Source organism: Mustelus asterias, chromosome 17 (genome assembly GCF_964213995.1).
Source record: "Mustelus asterias chromosome 17, sMusAst1.hap1.1, whole genome shotgun sequence".
Classification (NCBI taxonomy): Eukaryota; Metazoa; Chordata; class Chondrichthyes; order Carcharhiniformes; family Triakidae; genus Mustelus; species Mustelus asterias.
Window position 1 is genome coordinate 28604433 of NC_135817.1, and position 22141 is coordinate 28626573.

The 22141-nt window shown below is 45.1% G+C and overlaps 1 protein-coding gene across 1 annotated transcript in view; it reads left to right on the forward strand.

Annotated features, from left to right (window-relative positions):
- cnksr2a (connector enhancer of kinase suppressor of Ras 2a) overlaps positions 1-22141 on the forward strand; it is a 467989-nt gene that overhangs the window by 208138 nt on the left and 237710 nt on the right. The window contains exon 6 of the mRNA XM_078232430.1: positions 8032-8151. Coding sequence (XP_078088556.1) covers positions 8032-8151 — 120 coding nt within the window. The remainder of the gene's footprint in view (positions 1-8031; positions 8152-22141) is intronic.

Genomic DNA, 22141 nt, shown 5'->3' on the forward strand with positions numbered 1-22141 from the left:
CCTTTTTCCAATTACTTTAAATCTATTCCCACTTCCTCTTGATCCTGTAATGTGGTGACCAGAACTGTACACAAAACTCCAGCTGGGGCCTAATCAGCATTTTATACAGTTCCAGCATTATATTCAAGCTTTTGTATTCAATACCTTCCTCAATAAAGGAAAACATTCCTTATGCTTTCTTGATCACCTTATCCACTTTTGCCACCTTCAGCGATCTGCGTACATACGCTCCAAGGTGTCTCACTTCTGTTTATTGAGTATTCCCTTCCTTTCTTTGCCTCCCTCACATGTATTACCTCACACTTTGCCACTTCTCCACCCACTCAGGCAAACCCTTGATATCATTCTGGAGTTGCAGCTGTCCTCTCCACTATTAGCATGGCAAACATTTGTGTCATATACATCATTCCTCTCCTTAGTGAAGACAGAGACAAAGTACTCATTGAGAACCCTGCCCACAGGATTCTGCATCAATGCCTAAGTTACCATGTGAGTCTCTGATGGGCCCTACCCTTCCCTTAATTATTCTCTTGCTCTTAATGTACTGATCAAACATCTTTGGGTTTTCTTTGACATTAGCTGCCAATTTTCTTTGTATCCTCTCTTTGCTTTCCTAATTTCCTATTTGACCTCGCCTCTTAGATTTTGTTTCAAGTTCAACCCTTCATGAATCTTTTCAACTGCTGGCCCCTGGAGGTTGAGGAAGATAAAAAAAGAAAAAGAGCATTCATCCCTCCCCTCTGCCGCCCTCCCCTCTGCCGCCCTCCCCTCTGCCGCCCTCCCCTCTGCCGCCCTCCCCTCTGCCGCCCTCCCCTCTGCCGCCCTCCCCTCTGCCGCCCTCCCCTCTGCCGCCCTCCCCTCTGCTGCCCTCCCCTCTGCCGCCCACACACCATACTGCCCACTGCACTTAACTTTTCTTATTTATACAACTGAGATTGACTTGAGTCTACAATCTGGCAGTTAACAAAGCAGTTTAGGCCAGTTACCTAATAAACTGATCTCACATGCTCTCCAGCAGCGAGCCTGATATGCATCTTCCAATGTACGTCCCATCTCTGACAATGTGGAGACCGGAAGATTCGGGCCAATTTCTCCACATCATTACACTCCGCCAATTTTAAAGTCGTGGAATATCTGATAAAAGTTTAATTGAAAGTGGATGAGCAAAAGAGAAAGGGACCATTAAGATGAGCCAAAGTTAACTGAGTAATAGAAAACATTAAAGAGATGCGGTAAGCAAAACGGTGAGAATTAAAGTCAAATGGAAACCTTCAGGAGAAGTAAGAAAGCAAAGAGGACAAATGAGAGAATTCAAACAAATGAGGGGTAATTAGCAGAAGTTATTTGAAAAGCATGCAACAAGAGAAGTAAGATTAAAAAGGATGCAGGCGAGTAAAGAATGATTAAGATGCACAATATGAGATATGTTTTCAGGTTTGATAGATAGATGAAGAGGTGTAAAAATTACAAACTGACAATTTGAATTTCAGAAAACGACTATATCTTTAGAGTTGTGCTTCACAAACTGTTTTATCCGCAGACAACTTAGTTAAGACAAAAACCACCTGCAAGTCCTACCCCACCTGCCTTGGCTTGCCATTCCGAAAAACAATTTGTCAGAATTAAGGGGAACTTATGAAAAAAAGTTGAAATATTTCACTGCTTTTTCACTACTAAATATAATAAATTTTATGTGTATTTAAGAAACAAATAAATACAACTACAGGCAGTCCTTGGACTTAGGAGCATTTTGAGCCTCAGTGAATGGAAGGTAGATCCAGTGACACCTTGCCCGCTGGCAAGAATGGCGACATCGCTGCCAGGTTGGCCTGATGAAGACAGGGGGGGGGGGGGCAATGCGGAAGTGCTCTGCAAGGGGGTGGGTGGATGAGTTAGGGCTCACGGCACTCGGAAGGACAAAGAGAAGGCGGCATGGTGGCACAGTGGTTAGCACTGCTGTTTCACAGTGCCAGGGACCCGGGTTTGATTCCCAGTCTTGGGTCACTTTCTGTGCGGAGTCTGCACGTTCTCCCCTTGTCTGCGTGGGTTTCCTCCGGCTGCTCCGGTTTCCTCCTACAGTCTGAAAGACGTGCTGGTTAGGTGGATTGACCATGCTAAATTCTCCCTCGGTGTACCCGAACAAGTGTTAGAGTGTGGCGACTAGGGGATTTACACAGTAACTTCTTTGCAGTTTTAATGTAAGTCCACTTGTGACACTAATAAATAAACTTAAAACTTTAATTCTGTGCTCGGAACATCATTAATTATGCACAGGTGAGTTCCCCCCCAAGTCACCTGCCCATCATCAGCTGATGGGTTCAAAGGTCTCAGAGCCATATTGAAATCCAGTCCAGCACTCCTATCACTCTCTCCAGCCCACTGTCTTCATCAGACCATGCAGGACGTCAGTAACCCAGAGGGAAAAGGCTCGCAACCTCCAGAAGAAATCTGTTCCTCGATTCAACCACCCTCCCCGGAGCCCATCACCTGTGAGGCACCCATACCCAATTTGGACCTCTATCCACCACATCTGGAGTTTTTGTGCATCCCCTTCCAGTAAACAATATCCCTTTGACCCCCTTGTTTGTGAGCTTTTCACAGAAATCATAGAAACCCTACAGTGCAGAAGGAGGCCATACGGCCCATCGAGTCTGCACCGACCACAATCCCACCCAGGCCCTACCCCCACCTATTTTACCCACTAATCCCGCTAACCTACGCATCTCAGAACTCTAAGGGGCAATTTTTAACCTGGCCAATCAACCTAACCCGCACATCTTTAGACTGTGGGAGGAAACCGGAGCATCCGGAGGAAACCCACGCAGACACGAGGAGAATGTGCAAACTCTACACAGACAGTGACCCGAGCCGGGAATCGAACCCAGGACCCTGGAGCTGTGAAGCAGCAGTGCTAACCACTGTGCTACCGTGCCGCCCCTTTTCATGCAGCCTTATCAGATTCAAGCTTCCCTCCCCTCCATTTTCCCTCTGTCTTCCATTGTTCACCTTCTTCATCGCCTCCTTGCTCCTCTGAAAACCACCGTGAGCCCTAACCCATCCACCCACCCCCCTTGCACAGCCCTTCCACATTGCCCCCCCCCCCTTGTCTCCATCAGACCAACCTCATCCCCCTCGGGCCTTACCTCGCACTCCAACCCTGGTTGAACTTCAGATCTTTGTTGTGGTAGCTTTTTGAGTCTCAGCACAGTTCTGTCTAGATGGACACTGGTGTGTGGCGCCAGGGGGAAGGAGGCACCTGTACTCGCAACCCAATGCACAGTACTGATCCGAGTTGGTGACACAGGACGGCCCATGAGTCCAGCAGCGCAGTGCTGTCTGTGAAGGCCAGCTTGGCATGTTGATGCAGGGCAGGAACCAGTCTGTCCCGGCAGAGCGATGAATACTGCATAAGGAGCAGTGTCGCATTATGGCAGAAAGGCTTTGTTTTACTTGCCCCAAAATCTCTTATGAACTGAGGACCACTCCACTCTTGGGTGTTAGACCAACATAATAATATGCTGATGTAATGCAAGCTTGGAAAGCTTGATGGGATGCCAGCGAGCAAGCTATTTTAATGAGCATTCATGAGATGGCGTTCTTGCCAGCAGGAAGACCCACCCACCATTGGGAGAATTGCAATATGATCTTACACCGGCGGATTTCCAACTTTTTGGGCAGCATCATCCAGCCCAGCCATGGGTTCCCCAGCCGCAGAGGGTGTGAACAAGGTGAAACCCTATTGGCAGCGGCAGGACTGGAAGATCCCACCTCCGGCCAATGGCGGGCTGCCTCTGTCGCTGAAGTACATGCTGCGGGGGAGGGGGAATGGGAGGGGGAAGGAAAATCCTGCCGTTTGGCTCCAGCTAGATTCTGTGCTCCTGCCTGCCCACTAAACCCGCCGCCAGCGGGATGGGAGAATTCCATCTGTCTAAGTCAGAAACAAATTCCCCTTCGGAACAATGTTTAAACATGAGGAATTGGTCTATTAGAGGGAAAAGGCAGCTTTTTGGAGGCAAGTTTTAACTTCATTTCACACAGGTTTTAGACTTTTGTCCCAGTGGATTCAGACCTCTGCCAGCAGGCTACAGTGACTGTTCTCCCGAGTGACCTTCCGACCTGGAGTGTAAAAGGTGCAAGTGGCCCGGCATTGCTGTGGGAGATTTTATCAATACCCTGGGCTCATGTTCAAAACATGTCAAATTTATAAATGATAATTCTATAACAGATGGGTGGGTGTGGTGTCGTAAATTCAAAACAAGGTGTCCATTTTTAAACATCTTAAGTGTTGTTTATCGTAACGCCAACGTTATGAAGTCGATGCCTGCCTGCAAGTTATTAGTCCATACCAGAAACAAAAGTGTTGATGTTTTCATCGTACAAACATTAATACTACAAGGGAACACATTTATTTGAAACATTCCAGTATGTGCCATAAAATCATCACAATAATAATCGTCTGAGGAACTAATATTTACCATACATTTGTATTAATCAAATAAACTCAGTCGTAACATAAACCTTACTTATGAAACCACCTTGTGGTTGCTTGGGTTTTTATCACAATTCGTGCTGTGCATGAGAGCGAATCCGGTTGCCTGAGTTCATGCGTGTCATGGGGGTGAGTTCTGACCTGTTCTCTTGTATGGCCTCGGCCGTGGTGCCACGCATCCATGACCAGCCCAAAGACTACTCTCACAGCCACCCGTGCTCAGGAAGAAAATGGGAGGATTATTGAGCGCGAGTGTTTGTTTCTTAATTGGTATCTGAGTCATCATCGGTCATTGAAAGGCCAAGCTGGTATGAGATCCTGAAAGCAAATCATCAGAGATTAGAGCTGGAAACTTGTAAAACCAGGGTCAAGATTGTTGTGAAATAAAGGTTAACATTGGAGGAATTCTGAATGGATTAACATGGATAAAAATGACAGCAAGGGTAAGAGAGTCTGTAAAAAACAAAATTACATGAGTCCACAATAATAATGTGACTTACCTGCAACATGTGGGAGTTTCTAGACAGCATTGTAATCCTGGGCAATCACGCATGCCACATGTGTCTGCAGCTCGAGGAACTTCAACTCCGAATTGTTTTGGGCTGGTTTGCAGAGCAGCAAGGAGAGGGAAAGATAGCTGAACATTTTATTCCAGAAGGCTGTCACAAACATTAGGTTAAGCAGTACTTTGGGTGTGGTCAGTACCCAGAGGAGGGAGGGTATGACTGCAGGTCTGATAGGTATGGCAACCCAGGTCAGAATTACGGAGGAACTTCAGTCCTTGTATTTGACCAACAGCAACCAAGTACTTGCTGCTGTTTAAATGAGAGAAAAGCCTGCAGGGAGGGTGGGCAAACTGGCCCCGGCACTGTGGTACAGGAGGCCATTCAAATGCAGTGGTGTGAAAAATGTGGTCGTGAAAATAGATGGCATAGTCAAGATACCCTTCTCTGCAGCTGAGACCAGGTGAGGTAAAGGTTGCGCTGCCTGTCCAGTTCCAGGGTTGGGACATCTCCTCAAAGCTGAGGGAGAACTTGGAGTGGGAGGGAGAGGATCCAGTTTTCACAGTCTTTATCGAAACCAACAACATAGGTAGAACTAAGAGTAGGGTTCTGTGGAGGGAATTCGAGCATCTGGGTTCTGAAATAATATGAAGAACCTCAAGGGAAAAATGAGCCAAGTTGGCAGAAGATCAAGGAGCTTAGAGAATTAAATTTGTGGTTTGAAGAGTAGTGTGAGAAGAAGGGGTTTCAAATCATGGTACACTAGCATGGGGTGTAACATCTAAGCAATACAGAATTACAGCTGACACAATTTCACCAAAGCATGCAGTTACCCGTTAGTTAGCCAGACACACCTCAAACACACACACACACACAAACACACTCGCACACTCACACACACTCGCACACACTCGCGCACTCACACTCATACACACTCGCACACTCTCACACTCACATGTGCACACTCACACACGTGCACACTCACACACGCGCGTGCACACACGCACACTCTCACGCTCGCGCGCACTCTCTCACGCGCGCACTCATACTTGCGCACTCACACACACGCACTCACACACGCGCACTCTCTCACACACGCACTCGCGCGCACTCACACTCGCGCGCACTCACACTCGTGCACTCTCGCGCACTCACACTCATCACTCTCGCGCATTCACACTCGTGCACTCTCGCGCACTCACACTCATGCACTCTCGCACTCGCACTCACACTTGCACACTCGCACACGTGCGTACACACACACGCGCCCTCTCACGCGCGCTCTCACATGCGCACACATTCTTGCGCGGGCGCACTCTTTCTCTCACACACACCTTACACACAAACACACAGTCACACGCACACTCTCTCTTTCTCTCTACACACACACACACACACTCACACACATGTACACAATCACACATGCACTTTCTCACACTTACACACACACTCACTCTCACACACACACAAACCCATTCCTCACACACACTCTCCTCACACATGCATGCTCTCACACTCGCTCGCTCCTGCACTGGTGCACTCCCGTACACGCGCGCTCTCTCTCACATTTACACACATGCAAGCACGCACGCACACACTTTAATTTCTTTCACTCCAAAATTATTTGACATTTCTGTCTGTAAAGCATGCTGAGTTGTTTCTTTTTATGTAAAGAACATTATATGAGCTATTATCTGGTTCTTATCCTTCACTTTCTAGCACAAAAATTAAACATTGATGTTTAAATTGGGAGAAAAGGGTCATGTTTTTACATTCTTTGTTTGTTTTAAATGTTTCCAAAGGAACTGAATGTGCTCACACTTCACTCCGTGTTCGGAGTGCCATTGCTGTGAGCGTGCACAGCATTTGTACACTGCTATGTGCTGGCATAGTCTAGAAAAATCCACAAGAGATAATAAAAACCTCACCACTTTCAGGCATTGGTTTTAAGCAAGATGTAGAAACCTATTCTGTGATCAAGCCTGGACTATGTTGTCCACATTACAATTGCAACTACATTTTAAAAATACATCATTATTAACTGGGAAGCATTTTTGGATGTTCCAAGGTAATGAAAGGTGCTGCAACTGTGATGTTCTTACTGTAAAAAAAAGTACACTAGATTAAAGTAGTTTTATATGTTCTGTCTTCATATTCTATGCTGCATTGTGGTGTTGTTGAAACTCCATGATACAGTTATTATCTACAAAATGTATTCAATGTAATGTTTACATGGGCAAAAGTAGATTTCTATCCACTGTTCATATTCGTAAAAAGTAGCCTACTGAAATTCCTGGGCTTGGAGGGAGTAGAAAGAAAGATTTCCCTTCAAGGTTGGGAGGGAGCCAGGAATTTGATATGGAACTGAAGCTCGAATTCTGTGTCATTTACAACCTCATTTGAGTTCCTGTGGAGTGGACACCATGGGTGGATCATTGGCTCACCACCTCCCTCCTCCACATCAAGGCATATCTGAGGGCATTCTTGCCTCGCGCTGGAAGTTCTGCTCATTTTGCACACAGCCTCAACAATTAAGAGTTGTAATAAGCCCCAGTGAGGCATTTATTTGGCCCCAAAGTTATCATCAGTCTCAAACAATTGAATCCTTGAAGGACTCAGCTATCTTTAGTCTTCAAGGATAGTTGCTCTGCAGGAAGTTGTAACTCTTGATTTTTCTTGCCTACTCAGATGGATCTTCAGGTACCGAGAGTTTCACTCCATCTCAAATATACTAATGGATTTGGCTTCCTGCTATTTCAGAGCCAAAACATTGTTCACTTTAAAATATTAGCAGCTGGAGGTTATTTATTTTGATTCAAATGGTGTATCCTTCATCATCACGAGGTTCTTACAGGGACATTTTGTAAAATACACTGCATATTTTGTTTGGGGAATGCATTGGTGATACTGATTTTCAGAACTCCTTTCTCATTATTCAAAAAAAGCATTCTCATTTGGTTATTAAATTGCGTTATTTATTTTTTCCTATAGTTTCCTTGAAATGAATCCTTATCCTTTTATTTTCTCTTTCTGTCATAGTGTAAAACGCTCTCAGGTGTTTGTGACCACATTATCTCTCTATCTTCTGATCCGCTGGTTTCACAGTCTGCTCACTTGGAGGTGGTTCAGCTGACAAACATCAAACCCAGTGAAGGATTGGTAAGATCCATGTCTTTTTTGAGTCAAAGCTCAGCTCTTTGAGTTGCATTAAAGGCAGGAAACACATGACGTAACTTCAAATCTACTGCAGTTGGTACCTCCATTGTCTACTGCAAGATATAATTCAATGTTATGACTGGGATGGATGGAGTATGCAGGTTGGCTCGCCCAACTTCTACACGGGTCATAACATCAATGTAAATGTTTAATTCACTCACTCAAAATTGGCCGGTTATTTATTTTGGCAACTATTAGACCCAGAAATAAAGAGACTTTAACCAAGCTTCTTCCAATAAACTCGGAATGATTAATTTATTGTAGAACAAAGCTTCATTCAAAAACAAGTCGGAAAAACTGGCTAACACAATTTGTAATCTGAAAGTGTAACTATCCCAGCGCACACACACACCAACAATGTCAAGCAAATAGCATATTTATAGAGATGGATTGTTGAAGTATAGATTTTATTTATTAAAAGATGAAGTCCGCAATGTTTCAACACCGTTGATCTCGAGATCTGTCGTGTGAAGATAGATCATTAGTCCTCTTGATGCCTGGAGGTTCTCACCAGTGGATCTTCAGAGCTTCAGATAATTTACTTTACTAATCCACTTAATTTCCTTGTATTCAGTGTTTTCAGAGGTCCCTCCTGTAAAAGCAATAATACAAACATTTCATCCCCTGGTTGTAATGTTTGGATCGCAGTTTGCTTATCTGCCAATTCCTTCATCTTTTTTAAAGAAATTTTAAGTTGTTCCTGAGCTATTTTGTAAGCTCTCATGAACCGTCCTTGGAACGTGGACACATAATCTAACACAGAGGATTCGTCCCGATATCCTATTGGATTAATTTCAGAATACCTCTTATCTCATGTCAGTCGTTGAATTCACAAGGACTAAAACCGGTGAATTCATTCGGTGAATCTCGGGTAGCAAATAAAAGAAAGTCTAGACCTTTGTCCAAATAATAGGAAAATTCATGACAAAATGTTTTAATTATTGATGAAAGGGTTTGATGGTACCTCCCTAAAACCCTCTGAATCTGTGGATTGTATACTGTGGACTTCAACTGTTTCATACTCAAACTACTCGTCATGTTTTGAAAAAATATAGACATAAAATTGGAATCTTGGCCAACTGGATCTCTGCCGGTAATTCATATTGATAAAAAAAATTGAGTCATTTTCCCTACTGTAGAACCATACCTACAATGCGAAGGAGGCCATTTGGCCCATCGAGTCTGCACCAACTCTCTGAAAGAGCATCACTCTAATTGTTCTTAAAGGGATGGTCTTTGGAAATCGAGTTGTCATATCCATAATATCACTACCACCCTCAGCACCTTCCTTTTCCAGTCTGCGGAGGAATTTCCAGGACTTTCCCAGCTGTCGCTTCTCTTCCCTGGCTACTTGCCTTCCTTTCACCTTGCCACCCTCCATCTTTTGTGGGTTTGTGGGGAAAAGGATATGAATTAATGAACAAGCTCATAATCATCAGCCACCTCTACTGCCTGCCCAGCTGTTGCAACCCTCTCATCTTCAATATAAGTTCTAACCACTGGAATAAGTTAATTTTCAAATTCTTGCAGGAGAATTATTTCCCTAGGAGTTTCATACATTGGATGTACCTTTAATTGCCATATACAAAGGTCAAAATTACTTTGCTTTACCCTCTCGAGGTCAGTATAGATTTTCCAAGGCTGTTCATCATGTTTCAAAATGTCTGCATGTACACCTCAGAGATCAACTCATATGCATGAAGAACAGTCTGTTTTGCTGCACAGAAACCTCTTCTGAAAGTGATGCATAAACCTCATGAACTCCTCACAAAACCTCCTCTGTAGGAGAAATGTCCAGTTTTCTTTTGGCCACTTCATTTGCTAAGCTACCTTCTCAAATGAAATAAAAATTGCCTCCACATGGCTTTCCTCAAACTTTGGAATGGCTTGTACAAATTTAAATATCTTCCCACTGGGTTTTGGTTTGAGGGTGGATACTTTGTCATCAGAATATTCCTCAACATATGTGGCCACTTTTTTTAAAATTGCAGCCTTTTAAGGCCTTTCCTGTTCCATCTCTCTGTCCTTTGCCTCTCTTTCTTTCTCATTCCCCCTTGCCCGAAATTCCTGTTGCAGTTTCTGAAAGGCTCTTTTTTTACTTTCCTCTCTCTCTCAAGCCTTCTCAATTCCAATTTTCTTTCCTGTTCAAGTTCGAGTTTTTCTTTTTTCGTTTTAAAACTATCTTGTATGCAACTGAATCTGAGTCAACTCCCTGGAGAACATGGCCTCTTAGATTTCCCTTCCAATTTCAAAAGCTGTACTTTTAGCTCAACCATATTGCCATATTGGATAGGCACATGGAGCACACCAGGATGATAGGGAGTGGGATAGCTTGATCTTGGTTTCAGATAAAGCTCGGCACAACATCGTGGGCCGAAGGGCCTGTTCTGTGCTGTACTGTTCTATGTTCTATGTTCTATGTCAGCTTTCCTCACCCCTATGGTTAATTCCAACCTCAGCTTAGCTGCTAATTCCGATAGCTTTGCCTTGGTTACTTTTTGTAAACCAGTCAGAAATAAGTCTTCCAACATTAGAAAAGTCTCAGCATCTTCCAAAGCCATTTTGGTTTGCTGATGTATAAGAAGCCGTCCTTTTAGCCATTACCAATTATTATTATTCCATGTAAAATAACCCAATGTCCATGTTTCAAATCCGCAAGAGTCGCAATCAGTGTTCTACCAGAATGGCAGGAGTGTGCAGTCTTGCTAGCGCCATTGCTCCACAGATTGCAACGTTAATGTAATTGTGTAATTTATTCACCAAAATGGCCAATTATTTACCTTTGCTACTGTTAGACCCAGAATAAAAGAAACTTTAACCAGGCTTCAGTCAGTAAAGTCAGAATTCATACTGAAACAAGTTGCAAGAACTGGTTAACATGCAATTTATAATCTTTTTAAAATGCCCAGCACACCCATATAAAAACAAAGAGCAAGCAAATAGCATCTCTGCACAGGTGGACAGTTGAAGAATAGACTTCATGAAAAATGAATAAAGTTTGCAAAATTTTGACATTGTTGATCTGGAGATCCCTCATGTGAAGACAGATTGGTAATCCTAGTGTGTGCCTGGATTTTCTCACCAACAAAGCTTCGGTGTCAAGGAAATTAGAGCCAGATTAATCCTTCTCGACTCAACCTCTTGGATTTCCAAAAACAGACAAGTTCCACTGAGTTTCCTAGCTGGACTCAGATAATCACTCTATTTCAGGCAAGGCAAAGATAATGCGAGCTGGGAAGGTTTTTTACCTAAGTTTAAAGTTTATTTACTAGTGTCACAAGCAGGCTTCCATTAACACTGAGATGAAGTTACTGTGAAAATACCCTAGTCGCCACACTCCGGCACCTGTTCGGGTACATTGAGGGAAAATTTAGCATGGCCAATGCATCTAACCAGCAAGTCTTTCGGACTGTGGGAGGAAACTGGAGCACCCGGAAGAAACCCAGACACAGGGAGAACGTGCAGACTCCGCACAGATCTAAGTGACCTAAGCCGGAATCGAACCTGGGTCCCAGGCGCTGTGAGGCAGCAGTGCTAACCACTGTGCTTCGCAGCTCGTTCCTAACTGAGTCCTTAAAAAAAAAAAGTGCAAAACTGAAAGCTTATCTGTCAGGTGAATTCGAATGAACTAGCCTTTGTGTTTAAACCAAGTTTTTTCTCCATCAATTAAAGTAATTGCAGTGTAAACAAGCACATAGCTCATTCCCCTCAAGGATCATGCTGATCATTTAGCTGGTTTCCTAGAAAAGGCATGTTTATTGATTTTCCAAAATGAACATAAGACATTTTTTAAAAAAAACAATCTAGGTCAATTTCCAAGTGCACATCAATGGAATGTCGTTCCATAATTTAAAAGAAAATATTGTAATGGAGGATATATCTTCCAATACATGTCTCACCTCATGATTATCAAAAATGTTTTTTCTGATTGCCACAATATAATATGAGCAACAAAGAACAAAGAGAAGAACAAAGAAAATTACAGCACAGGCTTCGGCCCTCCAAGCCTGCACCGAGCATGCCGTCCAACTGAACTAAAAGCCGCTACCCTTCCGGGGACCATGTCCCTCTATTCCCATCCTATTCATATATTTGTCAAGATGCCCCTTAAAAATCATTATTGTATCTGCTTCCACTACTTCCCCCAGCAGAGAGTTCCAGGCACCCACCACCCTCTCTGTAAAAAGCGTGCCTCGTACACCTCCATTAAACCTTGCCCCTCGCACCTTAAACCTATGCCCCCGAGTAACTGACTCTTCCACCCTGGGAAAAAGCTTTTGACTATCCACTATGTCCATGTCCCTCATAATCTTGTAGACTTCTGTCAGGTCGCCCCTCATCCTCCGTCATTCCAGTGAGAACAAACCAAGTTTCTCCAACCTCTCCTCATAGCTAATGCCCTCCATGCCAGGCAACATCCTGGTAAAAATTTTTTGTACCCTCTCCAAAACCTCCACATCCTTCTGGTAGTGTGGCGACCAGAATTGAGCACTATATTCCAAGTGCGGCCTAATTAAGATTCTATAAAGCTGCAACATGATGTGCCAATTTTTAAACTCAAAGCCCCGGCTAATGAAGGCAAGCATTCCATATGCCATCTTGACTACCTTCTCCACCTACGTTGCCATTTTCAGTGACCTGTGTACCTGTACACCCAGATCCCTCTGCCTATCAATACTCTTAAGGGTTCTGTCATTTACTATATATTTCCTATCTGTATTAGATCTTACAAAATACATTACCTCACATTTGTCCGGATTAAACTCCATCTGCCATCACTCCGCCCAAGTCTCCAACTGATTGTATCCTCCGATGGTCCTCATCGCTATCCGCAATTCCACCAACCTTTGTGTCATCCACAAACTTACTAATCAAACCAGTTACATTTTCCTCCAAATCATTTATATATTTATTACAGACAGCAAAGGCCCCAGCACTGATCCCTGAGGAACGCCACTTGTCACAGCCCTTCATTCAGAAACGCAACCTTCCGTTCATACCCTCTGTCTTCAATGACCAAGCCAGTTCTGTATCCATCTTGCCAGTTCACCTCTGATCCTGTGCGACTTCACCTTCTGTACCAGTCTCTTATGAGGGACTTTGTCAGAGGCCTTACTGAAGTCCAAGTAGACAAAATCCACTATCCTACCCTCATCAATCATCATCGTTGCTTCCTCAAAAAACTCTTAAGTTAGTGAAACACGACCTCCCCTTCACAAAACCATTTGCCTGTCGCTAATACGTTCACTTATTTCCAAGTGGGAGTAAATCCTGTCTCGAAGAATCCTCTCCAATAATTTCCCTACCACTAACGTAAGGCTCACTGGCCTGTAATTACCTGGATTATCCTTGCTACCCTTCTTAAACAAAGGAACAACATTGGCTATTCTCCAGTCCTCTGGGACCTCCCCTTGTAGCCAATGAGGATACAAAGATTTCTCTCAAGGCCCCAGCAATTTCTTCCCTTGCCTCTCTCAGTATTCTGGGGTATATCCCATCAGGCCCTGGGGACTTGTCTATCTTAATGTTTCTCAAGAACCCCAATACCTCCTCCTTTTTGATCCCAACATGACCCAAACTATCTATACATCCTTCTCCAGACTCATCATCCACCAAATCCTTCTCTTTGGTGAATACTGATGCAAAGTACTCATCATACCTTGCCCATTTCCTCTGGCTTCACGCATAGATTCCCTCCCCTGTCCTTGAGTTGGGCAACCCTCTCCTTGGCTACCCTCTTGCTCTTTATATATGTATAAAAAGCCTTGGGATTTTTCTTAATCCTGCTGACCAATAACTTTTTGTGACCATTTTTGGCCCTCTTTACTCCTTGCTTAAGTTTCTTTCTACTTTCCTTGTATGCCACACTTGCTTCGTGTGTTCCCAGCCTCCTAGCCTTGACAAATGCTTCCTTTTTCTCTTTGACTAGGCTCTCAATATCTCTCGTTATCCAAGGTTCCTGAAATTTCCCATACTTATCCTTCATCCTTACAGGAATGTGCTGGTCCTGAATTCCTATCTACTTACACTTGAAAGCCTCCCACATGCCAGATATTGATTTGCCCTCAAACATCTGCCCCCAATCTACATTCTTCAGTTCCTGCCTAAAATTGTTGTAATTAGCCTTCCACCAATTTAGCACCTTCACTTGAGGACTACACTTATCTTTAGGGGCGGCACGGTAGCACAGTGGTTAGGGGTGGCACGGTAGCACAGTGGTTAGCACTGCTGCTTCACAGCTCCAGGGACCTGGGTTCGATTCCCGGCTTGGGTCACTGTCTGTGTGGAGTTTGCACATTCTCCTCGTGTCTGCGTGGGTTTCCTCCGGGTGCTCCGGTTTCCTCCCACAGTCCAAAGATGTGCGGGTTAGGTTGATTGGCCATGCTAAAATTGCCACTTAGTGTCCTGGGATGCGTAGATTAGAGGGATTAGTGGGTAAAATATGTAGGGATATTGGGCTGGGGCCTGGGTGGGATTGTGGTCGGTGCGGACTCGATGGGCCGAGTGGCCTCTTTCTGTACTGTAGGGTTTCTATGATTTCTTCTATGATTCTTACCCATCAGTACCTTAAAGCTTACTGATTTGTGGTCACTGTTCCCAAACTGCTCCCCTACTGAATTGTCGACCACCTAGCCTGGCTCATTACAAATACTAGGTCCAGTATGGTCCCTTCCCTAGTTGGATTATCTATATACTGTTTCAAGAAGCCCTCTTGGATGCTACTTACAAACACTGCCCCATCCACACCCCGAACACGAAGTGAATCCCAGTCAATATAGGGGAAGTTAAAATCTCCCACCGCGACATCCTTGTTACTTTTACACCTTGCCAAAATCTGCCTGCATATCTGTTCCTCTATCTCCCACTCTCTGTTAGGACCCCCAACATTGTGACTACATCCTTCCTATTCCTGAGCTCTACCCACATTGCCTTGCTGTATGAGCCTTCCAAGGTGTCCTCCCGCAGTACAGCTGTGATATTCTGCTTAACCAGTACCCCTTTTACATCCTCCTCTCTCCTACCTGAAACATCTGTATACTGGAACGTTAAACTGCCAATCCTGTCCTTCCCTTAACCAAGTCTCTGTAATGGCAATAACGTCATTGTTCCAAGTACTAATCCAAGCTCTAAGTTCACTAAGTTCATTAAGTAAATAAATGGAGCTCAATTTAGCTGCTTATAACAATTAATACATAGTAAATAAAAAAGAAAGCTCATTTAAATAGAGCTTTTCCTGGCCACAGGATGCCACAATGCATTTTACAGCCAATGATGTACTTCTAGAAGTGTTGTCAATGTTGTAATGTCAGAAACACAACAGTCAATTTTACTGTAGTAAACCCCCACCATTGTGACTACACCCTTCCTATTCCTGAACTCTACCCACATTGCCTCGCTGTATGAGCCTTCCACGATGTCGCCCCGCAGTATAGCTGTGATATTCTGCTTAACTCCCACAAACATCAATGTGATGATGATCAGATAATCTATTTTCATCATCTTGTTTGAGGGATAAATATTTGCCCCAGGACACCAGGATAACTCACCTGTCCTCCTTCTAGTTAGTGCCGTAGAATTTTATACATCCATCAGAGTAGATGGGGTTTTAGTTTAATGCTTAAACTGCGAAATGGCACCTTTGACAATGCAGCATGCCCTCGGTCCTGCACTGGAATGTCAACCTTTCTGCTCAAATTGTGGAGTGGGTCAGGAACACAGAACCTTGTGACTCAGATGTTCAGATAGCTGGACTGGGACAAGGTTCGGATAGCTGGACCAGGACAAGGTTCGGATAGCTGGACCAGGACAAGGTTCGGATAGCTGGACCAGGGCAAGGTTCGGATAGCTGGACCAGGACAAGGTTCGGATAGCTGGACCAGGACAAGGTTCGGATAGCTGGACCAGGACAAGGTTCGGATAGCTGGACCAGGACAAGGTTCGGATAGCTGGACTGGGACAAGGTTCGGATAGCTGGACCAGGACAAGGTTCGGATAGCTGGACCAGGACAAGGTTCGGATAGCTGGACCAGGACAAGGTTCGGATAGCTGGACCAGGACAAGGTTCGGATAGCTGGACCAGGACAAGGTTCGGATAGCTGGACCAGGACAAGGTTCGGATAGCTGGACCAGGACAACGTTCAGAAGACTGGACCAGGACAAGGTTTGGACAGCAAAATGTTGAGTTTCCTCCAAGTGATGTTCCAAATGGAGAGGAAGTGATTTGTCATTTCAGTTGGGGTGTTAGGTTATGATGAGTACTCAGCTGGCCAGGCAACATCTGTGGAGAGAGAAACAGGGAACATTTGTACTCTTATTTAGTCATACATGCAGATGGTTGTTTAGTGATAATGTCATTGGGCCATTAATGCAAAGGCCCTGGCTAATGCTCTTGCTCTCAAGTAAAAGTGTAATTAATCTTTTGTTCAGAGTTGCCTAGCCAATTTATGTGGAACTATTCTGCTGAAGGACAGTGTATTGTAGATGGAAAAGGTAACATTCTTTAAATGGGAGATTCCACTGAGGTGCTCAAAGTTATGAGGAGTCTTGGACAGAATTAGATGGAGAGGACCGCATTCTCCGTAAGTGTGGTGATGGGTGGCTCCCATAGTGCCTTTCCCACTGGCCAGAATGGCGGGATCCCACATCCGATTCTGCGCTTGGAATCTCATTAATTTTATGCAGAGTCGAGTTCCCTTCCAAATCTCCTACTGGGTTGGCAGCTGATTTGTCTGCCTGCCCTCAGCAGATGGGTTCGAGCTCTCGGTGCCATATTTAAACACCAGTCCAGCACATTCCTATTACTCGCTCCAGCCCACCTGTATTCACCAGATCATTCAGGACGTCAGCAACACAGAGGGAAAAGGCTAGCAACCTCAAGAAGAAGTCTGTTCCTCCATTCAACCACCCTCTCCCGAGCCCATCATCTATGAGACACCCATGCCCCACTTGGACCTCTACCCACCACACATTGAGTCTTTGTGCATCCCCTTCCATTAAACGATGTGATATCCCTTTGGTTCCCTTCTTTGTGAGCTTTTCATGCAGCTTTATCTTTCCAGATTCCCTCCCTCAGTCATCCCCCTGCCAATCTTTGCCTTCTTCATCCACCTCCTTGCTCCTCTGTGTGCCGTTATGAGCCCTCGGCCTCCCCCCACCCTCTTCTTTGCACAGCCCTCTTTCCACATTGCCCCCCTTGCCTTCATCGAGCTATTCCCCCCTTCCCAGCCTCACTTTGTTGCTGTGGCTGCATGAGTCCCTCAGCACAGTGCTGTCCAGATAGACACTGATGTGTGGCACTAGGGAGAAGGAGACACCTGTACTGCCTAACATCAGATGCGCAACTGATCTGACTTCGTGACATAGGAGATCCCATGGGTCCAGCAGTACAAGGCTGCCCATGAAGACCAGATTGGAGATTAAGAGCAGGGACTAGTCTGCCCCAACAGCATGATGTACAGAGGAGCAGTGCAGCCTGTAGCAGAAAGGCTTTGTTGCACTCACCTTGTAGTCCCTCGCAAACTGAAGACTGCATTCTGCACACCACTCATTAGCATTTGAGTTTTGGACTGACATAATTTCACGGAATTAGACATATATTTGCATGGCTACACAGAAAGGGTGGGAAATGTGACTAACTCAATTGCTCCTGTAGGGAGCTGGCACAGATATGATGGGCCAAACGGTCACCCTCTGTGTTGAACTACATTAAATATTCAATGTAGTAATGTATTTTGAAACTACTCACTAAAATAATGGTTGCAGTATTTGGTTGGGTGGGTTTTCATATTTTGCAAATTCAATTTAGTTGACTGAATGCCAGTATGTTGGCTGATGAACTTGTCTTCTGAGATTTAGGCACCCAAATGTACTCAATCGTTTACACATAATAGGGCAGCTTAAAGATAGATCAGATTTATTGGTTTTGCTGGTGCAATGCGTTTTGCCACTTGCTCTTGTAGCAGTGCCTATTCTCTGTCACATTTATTGAAATGTTACAACATTTCTTGTTGATTTTTGGAGAATCACTCAGTTTTATTTTGGCTTCCAACTGAACAATTTAAAAATGTTGGTGCATGGTGGTACATGTAACGATAAACATGAGAACGTAACATTTCAAGATTTTCCTCACATTTCGATTCCTGGCTTAGGTCACTGTGCGGAGTCTGCACGTTCTCCCCGTGTCTGTGTGGGTTTCCTCCAGGTGCCGCGGTTTCCTCCCACAGTCCGAAAGACGTGCTGGTTAGGTGTATTGGCCATGCTAAATTCTCCCTCAGTGTACAGGCGCCGGAGTGTGGCGACTAGGGGATTTTCACAGTAAATTCATTGGAGTGTTAATGTAAGTCTACTTGTGACACTAATAAATAAATTTTATACTTTATTTCCTAGAGTTTTTTCTAAACCTTCAGGGAAGGAAATCTGCCTTTCTTACCTGGTCTGGCTGACATCTCACTCCAGACCCACAGCAATGTGGTTGACTCCTAATTGCCCTCTGGCCAAGCAAGCCACTCAGATCCAGAACAATTAGCGACAGGCATCAAATACTGGCCCATATCTCCTGAATGAAAATCTTTTTGAAAAATCAACCAGTTGTGAGGAAATTTGAATCCATCTAAACTAATCTTTCACTTTTGCAGGAAGAATAAAAAGCATTCCCATGTGATTGTTGATCATTTAGAAATCATTGAATCCTATATTGTAGAAGGAGGCCATTCACCCATCGAGCCTGCACCGACAGCAACCCCACCCAGGCCCTATCCCCGTAACCCCGTGTATTTACCCTGCTGCCATTCTGGCGGGGCGGGGCCTGATGAAGCTGGCAAGACCGACTGCACTGAGATCGGGGTGTTTCTTTGATTGGGGAACCACAATCAGCATTGAGGTTAAACTCCCCCCAGTCTCATTTCCCCACCCCAGCACAAAACTATCGGGGACTACTCCCCAATCACCACAGCAGCATAGCTGGCACTCCCTCGCCTCACTGCCACGTCCCCCACCTCAAAGACCTTGTCATGCTCCCTGCCAATCTGGCGGTGCCAACCTGTGCCGGGGGGCAGTGCCCTGGCATGTCCCCCTCTGCTCCTGGGGCTATATTAACCTTGTCGCTCCCTAGTAGGTTCTCCTCTCATTTTTCATGTCCTTCACAGTCTCGCCAGCGAGAATCTCATTTGCCAACTCTCATGCCATTTGTACCATGTCGCCATTTTGGTTGATGGTGAATGCGGGTGCAGAATTGTCCCCTTTGGTCAGGATCATGGTTTGCATGTTATTGTGGTGCAGGGGGAGGATGGTGACAAACCTTTGGGGGCAGTCAAAATGGAGAAGGATGCTCCATAATTCCTCATGGTTGCTAGTGTCGACGACCTGTTTGTGATCAACGGAGGGTTGGTGCTGTTCCCTGCATTTCTCAAGCGATGAAGATCGTGATCTTTGTGCTCTTTAGTGGGTGGAATCCACACCAAACTCTGGAAGGAGTTTTTCAGAGAGAAGGCAATTAAGGAGAACTCTTGCAATAACCTACCCTGTGGCTGACAGCAGGGATATTCCTCTGTAGTTACTGCAGTCAGACTTGAGACCTTTCTTGAAGATGTTCATGATTATCATTCTCCTGGCATGTTCTCCTCCTTCCAGATAAGGGAAATTTGATCATGTATTGACGCCAATCATACTTTATCCCATGTTTCAGTTCTTCAGCGGCAATTCCATCTGCTTCTCATGCCTTTTTATTCTTTAGCTGTCAGATGGCCAGTCTTTGAATGTGTGTTCATGAATGATGTGGGTAGATGGTGAGGGGGTAGGTGGATGAAGTGTGGAGGTGGATAATTGAGTGAGGTGGGAGTAGGTATCCAGGGGTTAGTCAGGTCCCTTCAGGGATCTCTATTGGGTGGTAGGCTGGTTAGATCAGGGTGTAGTCAGGTGGTTGGGGGGATAAATGGGTCAGAGTGGTGGTCAGGTCCAGTCAGTGACTTGGTGGGGGGGGAAATAATCAGGTCTGGTGAGGGAAGTGGTTTGGCGGTAATGGAGTAGTTGGGTTTAGTTAGGGGCGGGCGGGGGTAATCCGGTGGTGAGAATGATAAACGGGTCAGGTTGTGGGTTAGTTGGTTGATGGAGGGGTAATCAAGTTGGGATTTGGTCGCGTAATGGGGAGGGAGGTTGGATCAAGTTGGGGAAAGGAGTCAGGTGGGTTTTGGGGTTGTTGGATGGTTGGATTGTACTCAGATATTCAGAGATGTCGACTGGGACGAGGGGGGGGCGGGGGGGCGGTGGTGGTGGGTCTGTCAGTTGAGTCGTTACCCAGGTACGAGACCAAGTTTTCATCAGTCTAACATTTCCTGGGAAGTCACACAGATCTGTCCCAGTCTCTGTCTCTAGCTCAGGGTCGGAGCCATTTGCGCAGGGTCCCGGGGAACAGGAGCTGCAATTTCCTGGATAATTCCTACATAGGTCCCCATGTCAGGACCTCCACAGGTTCCTAATGTGCATCTTCTTTTGTCTGTCTCATCTTCAGCAGTCCAGAAACAGATTTGGGTCTGTATATGTTTCATCAATAAGTTTTAAAATGTAACAATTTTTAGGACCTATTAGGCTTTTAGGTTTGTTTTTGGAACAAATAAAGTTATGTATTGCATGATCGTATGATGCTCTTGTAAACTTAGCTGTCTGGTGGCTAAGGTTTACAGAGTGTACGCCTAAAATTTTATTTTTAACCATTGAAATAGTGCAGGATGCAGGACGAGATGATTGTTTCCAGGTAAATTTCAGATTCAGTGGGTGGAATCCTGTCCATGTACATCCTGCAAGAACGAGGTGTCCATTTCCCTAATTTCCTAATGGGTGGGGATTGCAGAGGCTTTTTCCCAGAACAACAAAGTTAGCAACACACACCGAGCGCACCCACCCCTCCCCCTGAGGGAGGACAGGTGAACTGACGTGCCTGTTCAGTCAAAGGAAGGATTTTTTGTTAGTGACCACGACATGGTTACAAGGGTTCACCAGCACTTAGATTTTTGAGGCTACAGCAACCACAAGAATAGAGAGGAGACCTGTGAAGATCACTCCCGTGCTCTCACTCTGACTTGCTGCCGGATGTGAGGGCTGCAATGCGATCTTTCGCAAGGACTGGAGAAAGGGGACAACCTCTCTAACCAGGCGGGCATGGATGGAAGTGTGCAAGGGAGTCAGCAGCAGGAATGTGGTCCCTTCAAACTGGAGGCAGTGCACTAAGAGGATGCAGGACCTCAGGAAGGCAGTGGGGATGTGTGTGATGACCCTGCAGTGACAGGCACCTTATTGTTCATTGGCAATGTGTACCCACTGTTCCTTGGAATGAGGCAGCAGATGGTAGCAGCAATCTGCTGTGAGAGCCTGAGGCATTGTTGATCACGCAGGCCAAGAGTCCTGCTCCTCTGCTTGCCAGCCCTGTGTAGGCGGGTTTGATTCCTTCCAGCTAGCTCTCAGTGACCATTGTATCTGCCCTATTGCAGAGGGGCATGCATTAGTTTATTTTGATTTATTTATTAGTGTCACAAGTAGGCTTACGTTAACACTACAATGAAGCTACAATGAAAATCCCTTAGTCGCCACGCTCCGGCACTTGTTCAGGTACACTGAGGGAGAATTTAGCATGGCCAGTGTATCTGACCAGCACGTCTTTCGGACTGTGGGAGGAAACTGGAGCACCCGAAGAAAAGGCCCCTGCTCTTGCTCTTGATTTAACATGGAAGTTAGAGATGCATAATCTGCCCCAATGCTGTGATGAATGTCAGTCGGAGGCAAGTGTAGCTGAAGCTAGGTGGGTGAAATGAAGTGAAACTGGCAGCCACCTGTTAAGCAGTGAAAGCATTCTTTGAAAGAAGGACTGCTGAGAACTGCATTCTCTCAATGGCCAATTATTGCCTATGTAAGGCCCTTAATTCATCTTCAGTGCCAATGATAG